The sequence below is a fragment of the Pteropus medius genome, unplaced genomic scaffold, assembly GCF_902729225.1.
Source record: "Pteropus medius unplaced genomic scaffold, Ma_sr-lr_union100, whole genome shotgun sequence".
NCBI classification, from domain to species: domain Eukaryota; kingdom Metazoa; phylum Chordata; class Mammalia; order Chiroptera; family Pteropodidae; genus Pteropus; species Pteropus medius.
Window position 1 is genome coordinate 2,844,036 of NW_024350926.1, and position 13,038 is coordinate 2,857,073.

At 43.9% G+C, this 13,038-nt stretch overlaps 1 protein-coding gene across 1 annotated transcript in view; it reads right to left on the reverse strand.

Annotated features, from left to right (window-relative positions):
• The window catches only part of CPA6 (carboxypeptidase A6), a 222,943-nt gene extending 211,301 nt beyond the window's left edge, over positions 1 to 11,642 (reverse strand). Inside the window, exon 1 of the mRNA XM_039841813.1 lies at positions 11,294 to 11,642. Within this exon, the coding sequence (XP_039697747.1) occupies positions 11,294 to 11,409 (116 nt within the window). The 5' untranslated portion in view covers positions 11,410 to 11,642. The remainder of the gene's footprint in view (positions 1 to 11,293) is intronic.
• Positions 11,643 to 13,038: the final 1,396 nt, after the last annotated feature.

Below are 13,038 nucleotides of genomic sequence, written 5' to 3' on the forward strand. Positions count from 1 at the left end.
CTCCTTTATTTATTCCCCTTACCTCTTCTCCTGACACTTTATCCACTGCCAGTGCTTTATCTTCATAACCCTTAATTGAACTTAACACCATGGTTTATTCATTTTCTGTCATCCTGTTAGAATATAAATCCCACTAAAGACTGTTTCATTTACTGGTATACTAAAGCAGTGTGATATTCCTAGCACCCGAATCTCTGTTTACCTTTAGGTCTTAAAATAGTGTTGGACACGTGGTAGGCACTGAATAAACAGTGTTAACTGAATGAATGATATTGTCTTGGACAGAAGAGGCAGGATAACGAACTTGTAGAGTTTGCGGCAGAGAGGATGGAAGCCAAGATAACTTGGGTCGGATGCTGCATTGCCTCCATCTTATGAATAAAGCGAAGATACACTTCTTTGCTCTCATTAGTACAAGGTTTGGGGTTGAGAGGAAGGGAGGCTTAGGCAGACTGGGGGCTTGAAGTATTTGAAGAGCTTTTAGAAGAACTGTTGTGGAGAGTGAACTGCCTCACCAACTAGATTTCCAGGGGGAAAAAGAAACCCTCATTTTAGGCAGAGGAAAAAGGCAGACTATATTTATTTCTCTAGGAAATACCAGAATGGTTTCTCTATCAGATATTATATTAAGGTGATTTTCTACCTTTCCCTTGCGATCATTTCCTTTTGCTTCTACACAGAGATCTGAAAACTTAATGAGAGCTAGATACCCCAATACGTGTCCTCCCTTTCTGCCCTGTAAGTCAAGGGCTAAGAATCCCTTTCAGCAGTAAATTTCTAACTACTCCAAACATCACCACACAAGCTTGTCCCAAATGCTTCCATGTGTACCAAATACATTGCTATCACATCATCACATACACATTATATACATTCCATGGAAACATGATTGATAAGATAGAATAGGACCCCACCAGATCTTATTACAAGTCTTCTGTTCTCATTACATTCGCAAAAATCACACAAAAGAACTCAGTAGACATTTAGGCATCTCACAAGTCAGTCTGATAAGAAGTGGACAATCTAAAAGGTAAACGGGGGAAATAAAATTACAGCCAATGAGGTTCCATGTACAAATGGTTACAGATTCTCTAAGTGCAAAAAAAGATCATTATGTTTTTCTGGTGATAAAATATGCGATCGCTTAGAAGTTTCGTTTTTTCGCAGTTGGTAATCTAAGACGGAAATGCTATCAACATATGATGTGCATGTTAAGAAAACAAAGGTGGAGAAAGCAGGAAGAAGTTTGTGCTGACCTAGTACACCTGTGTTTCCACCTTTTCCAGTGTAGATCGTTGGACTGAAACTTAAGCCCTCAGGAGGCGGAGACTGCCTCTCTCTCTCTCTCGAGATTCCTAACCCTCCTTGAGAATAAGCAGTGATGCTCAGGTGGTCATAACGGGCACTCCTGATACTTGGTCAGTGGGTGGTGGAATGAGGATGGGAGAACGAGCGAGGTGGAGGAGGAGACGGTCCTTCCAGTTTTCAGGTAATTGACAGGAAGCGGGAGAGGGGAGCCCCATTCATTTGGCTAAGAAGACACTTAGACCTTTTCACAGATCTTTTGCTTAATTCCCTAGGAAGATAGAAGGGAATGGAAAGTAACAGACATGTCTCCACGAGAGCCTTTCCAACTAATATTGGACATAATAATTGACCGAATATAACATGTTATATCATATTCCAGTTTACAAAGTACTTTATCACTTCGGGCAATGCTAGAGAAATACAAATGAGGGGCAGCTTTTTTCTCATTCTCGCTTTCTTCCATTGCCGTTTCATTTCTGGCCTATTTCATCTCATTCTGAGCTCCCGAAATTGCTCTAACACAGATCTTCAGAGTTAAATGTGTATTTTTCCCGCTTTCAAGTCCAGCTCGGTTTCTCTCTCAGTCAGGGTTCCAGCAGAAACAGAATTCTGCTTAGATGATTCAACTGAAGAGACTTTAATACAGGAGTTATTTACAGAGATGTGGGCGGAGTAAGGAGACAGACAAGAGATGATGAAGCACTCAGTGATTAGGGACTTCTGGGTCTGAAGGAATAAAAGAAGGCAGGAAATTATCTTCTAGAGGGCAAGGAGAACTGGCCTGTGGCAGCTTGTCCAGCGGGAGCCATGATTGTGGAGAGTAGCAGCTACTATCAGAGCTGTGTCACCGAAAGCAGGGAGAGAGGATGAGGAAGAAATAACCTCAACTTTCTCTCCTCCTGCCCTTCATTCAACTGCTGGAGAAGGCAGATAGACATGGGCCACAGAGGTTCATCTCATGAGCACGGAGAAGAGGAAATAGAATAGATGGTGGGATTTCTGACCTTGACCTTGCCTGACTTGCTTTTTGGCTTTCTAAGGGCTTAAAGATATGTCCTCAGCTTTTGGGGAATTGTAATAGATTGAATGGTAGGGGTCCACGGTAGCATATTCCAGATGACATGAGAAAATGTGGAACGATCCTCAAAAAAATCATAGAGCTGGGTTTATGCTTCCATTACAGACTCATCCCTACCATCGGCGGGACCCTCGGCAATGCTTGGTGACCCCTCTGAAGGTCCAAATCATTTCCCGCAGGAACATTCTAAAACTAAATCATCTCTCCTTTAATCAGGTCCCCTACTCGTTACCTCTTCACGGACCAGGACCTCTCCTTCTACCTTGCAGAGAGGAGAGAGGCCGGCAGCTTTCTAACTTCATCTCTCTACCCCTCTCTCCAGCTCTTCTGATTCTTACTACCTAGGATAGGATAGTAAGAATAACATAGGATAGACATGGCCATATTTTAATGAGTAAAAGCTAAATAACGAAACCCTTCTTCAACTCAAGTTATTGACCCTCCACCTCTATCACCATCCCTCCTTCAAGGATACGCTTCTCAAAATTATGGTCTAAACTCTTCACATTCCAGTCATTCCTCAGCTTCCCGTGCTCTGGTTTTCCTTCACCACTCCACCAAAAGCATCTTTGATAATAACACAATTGATCTCTTAAGGGCCAAACCAATGGATACTCTCTTTCTAAGTCTTTCTACTAATTTATTCTGTGTCTTTCCCCCTTTATTCTACTCACTTTTTAGCTATTCTTTTCATGTAATGAACACTTTCTGGGTGCTCCATCCTACACTCAAAGTTTCAAAAAATTCCGTTTATTAGCAGGAGTGATGTCAGAAGCATGGCAGAGTGAGAGGTGTCCCCAGATCTCTCTCCTTAAAACAGTAAGCTGAACATCTAAAACTCAACAAAAAACACCCAACCTGCACACAAGCATGTCTGAGCGAGGGATCTGCGAATAAGAGCTACCTCAGAGAGAAACTTGAGACTCAGATCTGTTAAATTGTCTAAGTCATACACTGCAAGACCTAGCTTGAAATCATGAACTGATGGGCTCCAACGATGTTTTTGGCAGATCGTTGCTTTCAAATAACATGAGGTTCTGTCACACTTTCTGTAGCCTCTTCTACGTTACAGCCAGAGTGAAACTCCAAGAAGTATTTTAACAACCCGTCTTATCTATTGCTTGTGTAATAAAGCGTAAATTTTTCAAAATATTAAGAAAAATACATTCTACTTACACATTAGTCTAGATCTCTCTCTTGTGCTCCAAGTCCATCCATCCAACTGGGCACTTTATAGGCACTTCAAAATATACATATTCAAAAAAAGTACCTAAATTTTCTGTGAAGAGCTCAGTCTAGTTACTCAGTTCTTAGAATTATCTTACACTATTTCTTGCCTCTCCTCTTTGGTTACCTAATTGTGAAAGTTCTACCTTCTAAATATTCCTTTAATCGGTTCCCTCCTTTCTCTTCGATCGTCACTGACATAAGCCAGGTTGTAACACGTATTACCACAGTCAACATCATACATACATTTCATTATTCTCATCAAAAGAAATGCCTTTTATTTTAGTCATATTTAACTGATCCAGTTTTCTAGACTTGACCAGGCCGTCTCACTTGTGTAGTTCTTTGTACATGTAATATATTCCCTATGACTGGAGAGCCTGAACCTAATTTCTACTTGTTTTTTCTTTTCTTCTTCTTCTTTTTTTATGACTAAGATCATTCAAAAGAAAAGTACACAATACCTTGGCTATTTAATAATCCAAATTCCGATTTGTCTTTTAAGACTCATCTTGCATCCCAGAAGCCTTCCTTGGCCTTCTCTCCACCCTCCGGTCTGGATTAAGTTTCTCTCCCCTACGCTCATCCTGCACCAGGAGCTAACTCCGTGGGCATGGCGATCTCAGAGCTGGAACTGTGCTGACTTGCCTGAGTCACTCGTTACGACCCTGCATGTGGACTGTAGTCCCAGACTAGCAGAGGGCCAGACACCCTACAAATATTTCTCGAAATGAAATTAAATCCTCCCTCATCAAACACTTCTCAGCCTTGCCAAATCACTTTACTTCATCCCCAACTACTCAAGGTGATGGGAAAGAGTAAGATGATTTCTGGGTTCACCAAAGACACTTTGGTCAGCTGGGAAGAATGCTGTGACCTTGGCAGACCTGGGTTTTAGCCCTCACTCCACCGCCTCCTCTGTAATTCCCTTTACCTTCTTGGAGTACTGCTTCCTCGTGTATTAAATAAAGGGACTGGGCTATGATTTTTTCCCCTCTCTTCCAGTTCTGACACTCTCTGACTTTAAAAGGCCATTTACAGAATAAAAGTGCACACTATAAGTCAGCTTGAAGTGCAAAATTCTAAAAGCCTATTAGGTTGGATTGTTTCTTCAAGAGAACCAACTGGAGGGTAGAAGGGTTGATAATCATTAAATATTGGACTGACCACTGAGAGATTGCTAGTTATTTCTCAGTTTGTTCTCCCAGATCTGTCCCCCTGGCTAAAGACCATTATTTCAGAGCCTTCCTTGCAGGCAAGGGCCTCTGATTTTGGCCAGTAGAAGCGATGTTCGGACATCAAACTGTGCTCTTAAAGGAGAGTGACCATTTCTTTCCACTGTCCTGCTGCCTGGACCGCAAGAGCTAGAAGGCTCTTTTAAACCACGTTTGAGAGTTGAGTTGAGCATGGCAGAGGTATAGGACAGTGGGAGCCTGGTTCTCAGGCACTACCCACTATACCTGCTCTATATTTTTATATGAGAAATAAATTTCTTGTTTAAGCCATTGCATTCTGGAGTTCTTTGTTATAGCCAAAAAAAAAAAAAAAAAAAAAGAGAGGGAGAGAGAAGAAAACAATCCTATAGTATCCTTAATAACATACTAAAACATTTTTAAAATTTTAATCTGTTTTTAACGTACAGTGAGAAAAAGAACAAAGATGGTAATTTTATCGAAGAGAACCACTTAGTAGAAGTTCTCTTCGACCTTTAATGAAATAATTTTTTAGGAAATTTACACCTCCTAGAATGGATCCTAAAGCTTTATATTCTGCATTCCACTTTATCAAAAAGACGCTGATGCCCAGAGGCAGACTGGTAAGGCATTTATCTGGCAAAGCAAATTCTAATCCTATGAACCAGTTATCTACTGATTGATCATAATGAAGACTCTAAAACAAGTCACCAAAAGGATTTTATTTTCTGTTCAGTAATCCCATTGACAAAGACAAAAAAAAACATGTGATGCTTTTGTGGCTCGCACAATATAAGCTGTGAAGTTATGAAACATTAACATCCTTCATTGCCTTTCAAGGGGTGGAAATCATTATGTTAATGGTATTACCGAGAAAATATCCTGGCGCCATATAATAAAGACTCCATTATCAGAGTGAGCCCGAGGAGAAAGTGGCCCCAGAAGCATTTGAAACACCCCTCCCTCTGCTGGCTCCGTGGCAGAAGGGTTGCTGATCCCCATGGAGTAGTCTGCCTATGGGAGAGCTGCAGCGTTGCACGTCTTAAATAAGCGAAGCAGGAGTCCCCAACTCACAGAACACGCCACAGGGAAGGAAGCGTTTGTATAATCAGCTGATAAACAATCAGCAATTAGGGGTTGCACTTTGAGCTAGTGCATAAGGAAAACTAAAAACATTTTACCATTAATAAGGGCCAAGAGCTCAAAGAAACTTCCAGAAGGCACTGGTGAACAATTCCATTAACGACACACTAGCTTGTCAAGGAATGGTTAGTCTCCGGTACATCCTTCATAGCCTCTCATGCCCTGTATCTATATCTCACATATTTCAACCCATCTTATGATCTGAGATGGCTCTTTTTTTCTTTAGGTCCTTATGATGAATGAGGCCTGCCGGCTTTGCTTGTTAAAGGTGAGCACTGCTGCAGAGGTTTCTCTGGCCTGACTGCAGAGGGCTTTCGGGGCTGAGCAAAAGTGAAACAGAGGCAGAGGATTCTGGGTTTGACGTAGTTGGCAACAGGGGGCCAAGTAGGTCTTTGAGCAAGGAGTAACAGACGAACGTTTTATTTCAGTCAGATCATCAGTATGAGAAAGGACTAGAGAAAGGTAGATCGGTTAGGAGAAAATGACTTTAACCGAGGCTGAGATAAAGAAGTCCTGAACACAGCTGGTAGCCATTATAAGGGAGAGAAGAGATCAAATAGGATGTCTTTTTACAGGCATGGAAGAAAGTAGAGATAAATTTGCTCTTTGGGCATGACATAAGGGAGTAGCTGAACACTTGAAATAAAGCCCATTAAAGCGGCAAACATATTAAGAATAATAAGGCTGAACTCACAATGTACCGTGCAAACCAGGACCCTTCTCCGACTGGAAGGGGGCACTCCAATTACCATGCCAGGACGGCAAGTGCAGACAGGGCCGGTCTCTGCCAGATTGGGCCAGTCTTGGGCAAATAGCGATTTATGACCATCCTAGTGGAAAAGAGTTTTAACTGTCAACATAGAAGGTGACTCTTGGGTTCCTATGGCCAGCTTGATCTCTTGTACTCTAGTCCCCGGTTTCTAAAAGCTTAGAGCATTCAAAGGAAGCCACCGTCGGATGATAAAAGAATTAACAGCTGCCCTTAGAGAGAGGGGGAACCAGCCAGAGAGGCCCTGCAGTTGAATCTGCTCTGCCTGCACTTCTCACAGTCCCTTTCTGTTAAATATGTCACATATTTGGGGCCCCTTTACTCACAGGATTTCGAGGGCCAAACTTCTTTTTAAAAAGAAGTCTTATCTCCTTTAAGTCTATTTTCTGAATCTCTATATCCTGTTTCCGTGGATGACAAATAACTGGGGTGTGTGCGGGGTAGTGGCAGGTGAGGGACAGGAGGTGGGGATGTGGCTGCAGCATGGACAATGACTAATCAAAAAGTCACAGCTGGTTAGTGGCCGTAAGCAGCCCTACACACACCTGTGGTCATGAGAAAAAGGCAGAGTCGTCGAAGCTGTTCCCTTCAGAAAAGAGAAGACATGACAGGGGTCTTCAAGGAATGGAGGCCTGGGCAAGGAAGGAGGAGTCAGGAGGCCTCGGATGCAGATCCAACACCAGTGGGTTTAAGTCCCTGGGAGCAGTGCTGGTGGCAGGAAGTCCATCGTCTCCGTCCCCCTCGCCCAGATCCGGCAGGGCTGGACAACCAGAACAGGTGAGGCCCTGGAAGGCGTGTCCACCCTTCTCGGCTCACCGAGCCCTTGTCGGTCCCCATCACAGTATTCCCGCACGGCACTCACCCCTTTCACACTGTTAGGGGTGGGGCTATTTTCCTAACTAACCTGCAAGCTGTCAGAGGGTGTTGGCTCTGTTGGCCAATGTTCTTGGCACAGAGTAGGCATTAGAATAATACGTGATGAATGAATGAAGGCACAAACCCATGGCCACTTTCTGTGCTATTTTTTGGTGTTTTCTGTTTTTTTTTTTTCTATCCCTGTGGTCTCTGCCTGCTTTTTAAATAATGATTTACTCTCAGTGATCACCATGGAGATGGTGACTAAGATTAAACTTCCAATTTTACCTACATAATCTATTCCTTTCCTTTATTATCCTGAAACATCAGTTCCCTAAGCAAGATGAAATATTCAGTTTTTCTTAATTTAAAAGCGACTCTTTTCTATACCTGAATGGGTGGCAGAGTGAGAAGTACTAGTTTGTAGAGTTAGGCGGAGCTGGGTTAGAATCCTAGCTGTGGCCTTCCAGCAACCTTGGGTTAGTTATCGATGAATTTGGGTGACTCCTTCTACACCTCATTTAGCTTATCTGTGACACAGGAATACCAAACACATAAGGTTGTTACGGAAATTAATCTTTAAGTACATGTTTATATTAGCTATTTTGCCACTCTGTTAAGTACTTAGTAAGTGCCAAAACCATGCGATATCCATGCTAATGCATTGAATCCTCATAAGAACTTGGTGAAAAGAGTTCTAATATTATCTCCATCGTCCCAGAGGCTCAGAGAGGTTACGTAAGTCACCTGAGGTAACAGAGCTACTCAGTGTGGGGAAAGCAGAAATTGAAACCCAGGTAGTTGAACTTCGGGGCTTATAAACATTATGCTGCACTGACTCGCACGGAGGAGGTACTGAATGAGCAGTTCTCGAAAAAAAACCATAGCTGCTAATTCCACAGCATTGCCAGAATGTGTTGCTTTATTGTCTTAGATCTGTTTTACCACCACTTAAAACAGAACTAGGCTCACTTCACGTGATGCAGAAGATCGTTATGTGTTCTGCCCTCAATATCACAGTATAAGAAGCAGATCTGACTTTCAGGAATACGAGATGAGTGCAAAAGAGAATACAGAGTGATGTTTGTCTGCTGGAGTCCGCTCACTGACGGACAGACGTTTGTTATGGAAATGTCTGACTTGCGTTTGTAGCCCTCGAAGCCCTCTGATGGCAGAGTATCAATAAACATTATCTGAAGTCATCTTCCTCATTCCTTTTCTATGTGTTTTTTATTTATTTATTGTTCTATGTAATTTTTAAATCTCGTAAATGTGTAATTTAATATAGCTAGCAAAAAAGGTTTTAGCTTGTCATCAGATTTTCCTTACAGTCTCATTTTTTTTTTCCTGACACTTAAATCTGCCATTTACTAAGCATCTATTATACAATTGGCATGCTACGATTGTCACTTGTTTATGTAGAAAAGAGGATTGAGCTCAATAGCTGCTCTCTGGGGGGCATGCTGGTCTGCCCTGGATGTCCTATTTTTTATTCATGTGCAGAGTCCTGCAGATGACAATCCCGTATTATCAGATTATATTATCAAGACCTACAGAAATACTTTTACGAAAATGCAAGAAATAGGGCTGCTCCATAATCATTAACAAAACAAAAACGAATTCCATAAGGGATAAAAATGAGGTGGTTTAGAATTATAACTTCGGCTGGGTAACAAAAATAATGCGAAATACTATTCCACCACATCATCCCATCAGCTTCTTATTCACTGAATAATAGCTAGACTTACAGCAAGTGGTTCCCGAGGAAAGAAAGCAAAATATTCCCCACCCCACACAGCATTTGTCTTTGGTGATGAGGGAATGAGGTGTAGCTAATGCAGGTAAGTGAAAACCCCCCACTTTCGATGATGCGTGTGCCCAGAAACATTTCCGGTTTGAATGAAGTTCTAGGCTTCTACTGTGATGGACAGGTAAGGTCGCCTTCTCCAGTCTCTCACTGTTGTATCCTTTTCTTCCAACTTTCAGACATCTGGTTAATTATACATCTGGGACTAACTTATTATGCAGCAGCCACAAAGAAAGCGGCAATTATTATTTTCACGGCAGTACGACGGAAAAGGCAGTGTAGCTTCCTCCAGAAAGGTCTCAGTTGCTGCACATTCTAGAAGAAAAGAGCACCACCGTTGGCCTCGTTCCTTCTACTAAATGGTGCTCAGCGAAGTGCACACACCTGCTCAGCTGAAGCAGGACTGGTCCTTGTCATTGAGCACCACACAAGGAAATAATTACGGAGGGCCACAGCTGAGTGGAGGAGTGAGGTCCTGTCACGTGGCACATCTAAACCTGTGATATATGTTTATCACCTGGCCTGCATCAGCTAAGAGAGTCAGAGTAAATTCTTCCACAGCCTTAGCCTGGACCATCGGTCTTTAAACACGAGCTTCCTTATCCAGGTCACCAAGGGCGGTGACAAATGACAGGATGTAAAGCCTGAACCATGTGTGTCCGGGAGGCCATAAAGCATCTCTCAGATGTTAACTCCTTTCTGTTTCCCGTGGGAACATCAAGGTGGAAAATTTGGGATTGCATTACCATCTCTGGACCCCACCTCAACCAAAGCCCCCACCCCCCTAAAACTGAGGACATGTTTTTAAAGTTTCCTCTGTAAGCACTGTATTCAGGGCAACTCTAAAGGCAGAGCCCAGGTCCTTCAGGAGAGAAAGGGAAACACAATTCTCTTCCAGGATTGCACTTATAAATTCTCTAAATTCCTAGAAAGAAGAATTTTGCTTTAAGTCTGTGGGCATTACCTGCTCATAATTCAGATCTAGTTGCAAGCTCTCCTCACCTGATAATTATTGAGGGATAAACTACTTAAAAAAGATTTAAGACACCGGTTTCGCTCCTCTGTAGAAAGGACTCGAACTAGAGGAGCTATTTAAGGTTCTTCCAGCTCTAAAACACAGGAATGCCATAATTTCCAGATTCAGAGAACAACCCCCTGCAAATTCCAGCAAAGCACATGCTGTATACTTCGCAGCAAGCCTTCAGTTTAAGAAGACGTGCATAGTCACACACTGCTCTAGACGCCCTGTGTCCTCTTAGGAGAGGCAAACACACAGCACGCTAACCTATAACCTACAGAGAAAAAAAAAAAAGAATTGTTTTTTCCTTCTTTGTTTCTAACTTCAGAAGAACACCCATAATTTTACAGTTAGCTACTTTTATTCTGCTTCTTTGAGTTGACCCATTTGCATCCCTCAGATTTGAAAATCTTTCTAATAACCACGCTGTGGACTAACAAGCACCAAAAAGAAAAAAAAAAAATCACACTCACTTCCTAAATTAATCACCGGAGAATTTCAACCCACTGCTCCTGCATACGATTCTAAAAAAGAAGCTTTACTTTTTCCGGTCATAATTCACGTGGTACAGCAGCATCCTTCCCACCGAGCTTCAACCAAGGTAAATACTGGGCACGGCTACTACAAAGACAGAACCCCCTTAGACAGTGGACCACGGCTGAGGTTGGCACACTCTAAGAAGTGTGAACAGCTAGACTGGCGCCCACCGCTTTCCCTCAGAGAGCTAAACCGACGAGCGGAGAGCTCGCGTCCATTTCATTGTAGGTGGCCAGGAAAGTGTACAGACTCACTCAGAGACCCTGGAACAGAAAAACGGAGGCACGCTCAGTGCCCAAACCAGCCCCGCATCCGACTAAAAGCCAGCCACGCAGGGCATGAAGGTCGCTCCACTTACCCGGCATAGCGGTTGCTGTAAAGGCGGCTGTGCCCTGGTTGCAGGATCTTCAAAAAGAGCAGGCAAAGAGGCAGAGAAGCCGCTGTCTGGCTCCTGGGCTTCCCGAGGAACTTCATAGCGTTACAGAGAGGAGCTGGAAGTTAGTTACAGCAGCCACGGGAGGCTGGAGGTGGCTCGCGGCACCCCCTCCACGCACACGCGCTCAGGGGCTCTGGGAGGGGGTGGGGGAAGAGGGTTGGGAGTGAGCAAAATGTGACACTTCTTTCCAGACACAGGAGAAAAAAAAAGTTTAAGCAGCAGAGGAAAGAAAGTTGCTCTAAGACTTGGTCTTGGGACGAGAAGCAGCAGCTCACACAGCCCAGCCCAGCAGCTGAGCCCTCTCCTTGGCCAGCCTGCCCTGCAAGGGGCTGGGCTCCCCCGTGCTGACTCACGGCAGGGGTTCGCTGGGTGCTGCTTCCTTGGCTAACTCCTGCTTTTCGGTTTTTATTTTTTTGGTGGGGAGGCTTTGCTTCTCAACTTGAGTCTCCTAACTTTTTGGGACAACCTTTCTCCTATTACCTTCTATAGCAGAGGACCCTAACCTGATTGCAAAGGATTGATTTATTTGAGGATGAGCTAAACACACAGGCATGGAACATTCAGACTTAAGGTTTTGATCTATCATGATAAATTTCTATGGAGATTCCACATCCTGAAATGCACAGTGAAGAGTCTTGACGGATGCAGGAGTAAGCTAGGGGTTCCTGGATGTGAACAGCTAGTGTTGGTCCCCACGTACCTGTACCATCCTGGGGCCACCACCTCTCTGGGTTTCAGGGGACTGTTGCAGCCAATCCATGTCAGCAGCGCCCAGACCTGCGGCTGTCAGAGGGGCCCGTGGGGAACAGGAGGCCTCCATGTGCTTTGCCACCTTTGCTGCACATTTGGAACCACTTAGGGAGCCAGACCATTTACATCAGAATTCTGGGGGCGGGATTGGTAGGGTAGCAGCTCCTCAGGTGTTCCAAAGTTCAGCCACCACGCTGGTCTCAAGCAGGCCTCTTGGACTGTAACCTGCATGCAGATCACCTGGGGAGCTTGTTAAAATGCAGCTTCCCACGCAGTAGGTTGGGGCTGCAGCTTGAGAGTCTGCATTTCTGGCAAGCTTGAGGGTGCTGCTCACGCTGCTGGTCCTTGGGCCTTTGAATAGCGAGGCTTTGCTTTAGAATGAGGTCTGCTTTTTCTTCTCTCTCTCAAAACAAGGGTTGGAGCAAACCATTTCCCCTCGTTTTCCCCATGTCGGTGTGGAAGAAGGCTTTTTTTGCATCCAGTTGCTACCACCTAAACACCAAAACACCCACTGGGGGCTCGTGCTTTGCTCTCGTAAATAAGAACAGTGTCACCTCAGGTGCCTGCTGTTACCCCGCACATCTCATCCTGGTCATACTCTGGAAGACAGTGTGAGCCAGCATCTCTCTATCACTCACTCATACGCTTTTCAAATTTCCCAAAGAGTCATGGCCAAGAAGAACTCCTGTACTCTCCAATGTCATAGCCAGAGCACCGGTGAGGAGCACAGATCTTTCCCCATGTTCTCTACCTGGGGAGCGGAACTAAACAGACAGGAGTCTGGTCCATAACAGCCCAAATAATCTCCATTTGAAATGATTCTCTAAAGGTTTCTTCAGCTTCTCCAGGTTTAGTTAATCTCTCCTCCTTGTCCCCGTCCCTAACATCCGTTATGCTCTCTATCACAGACATGCGTA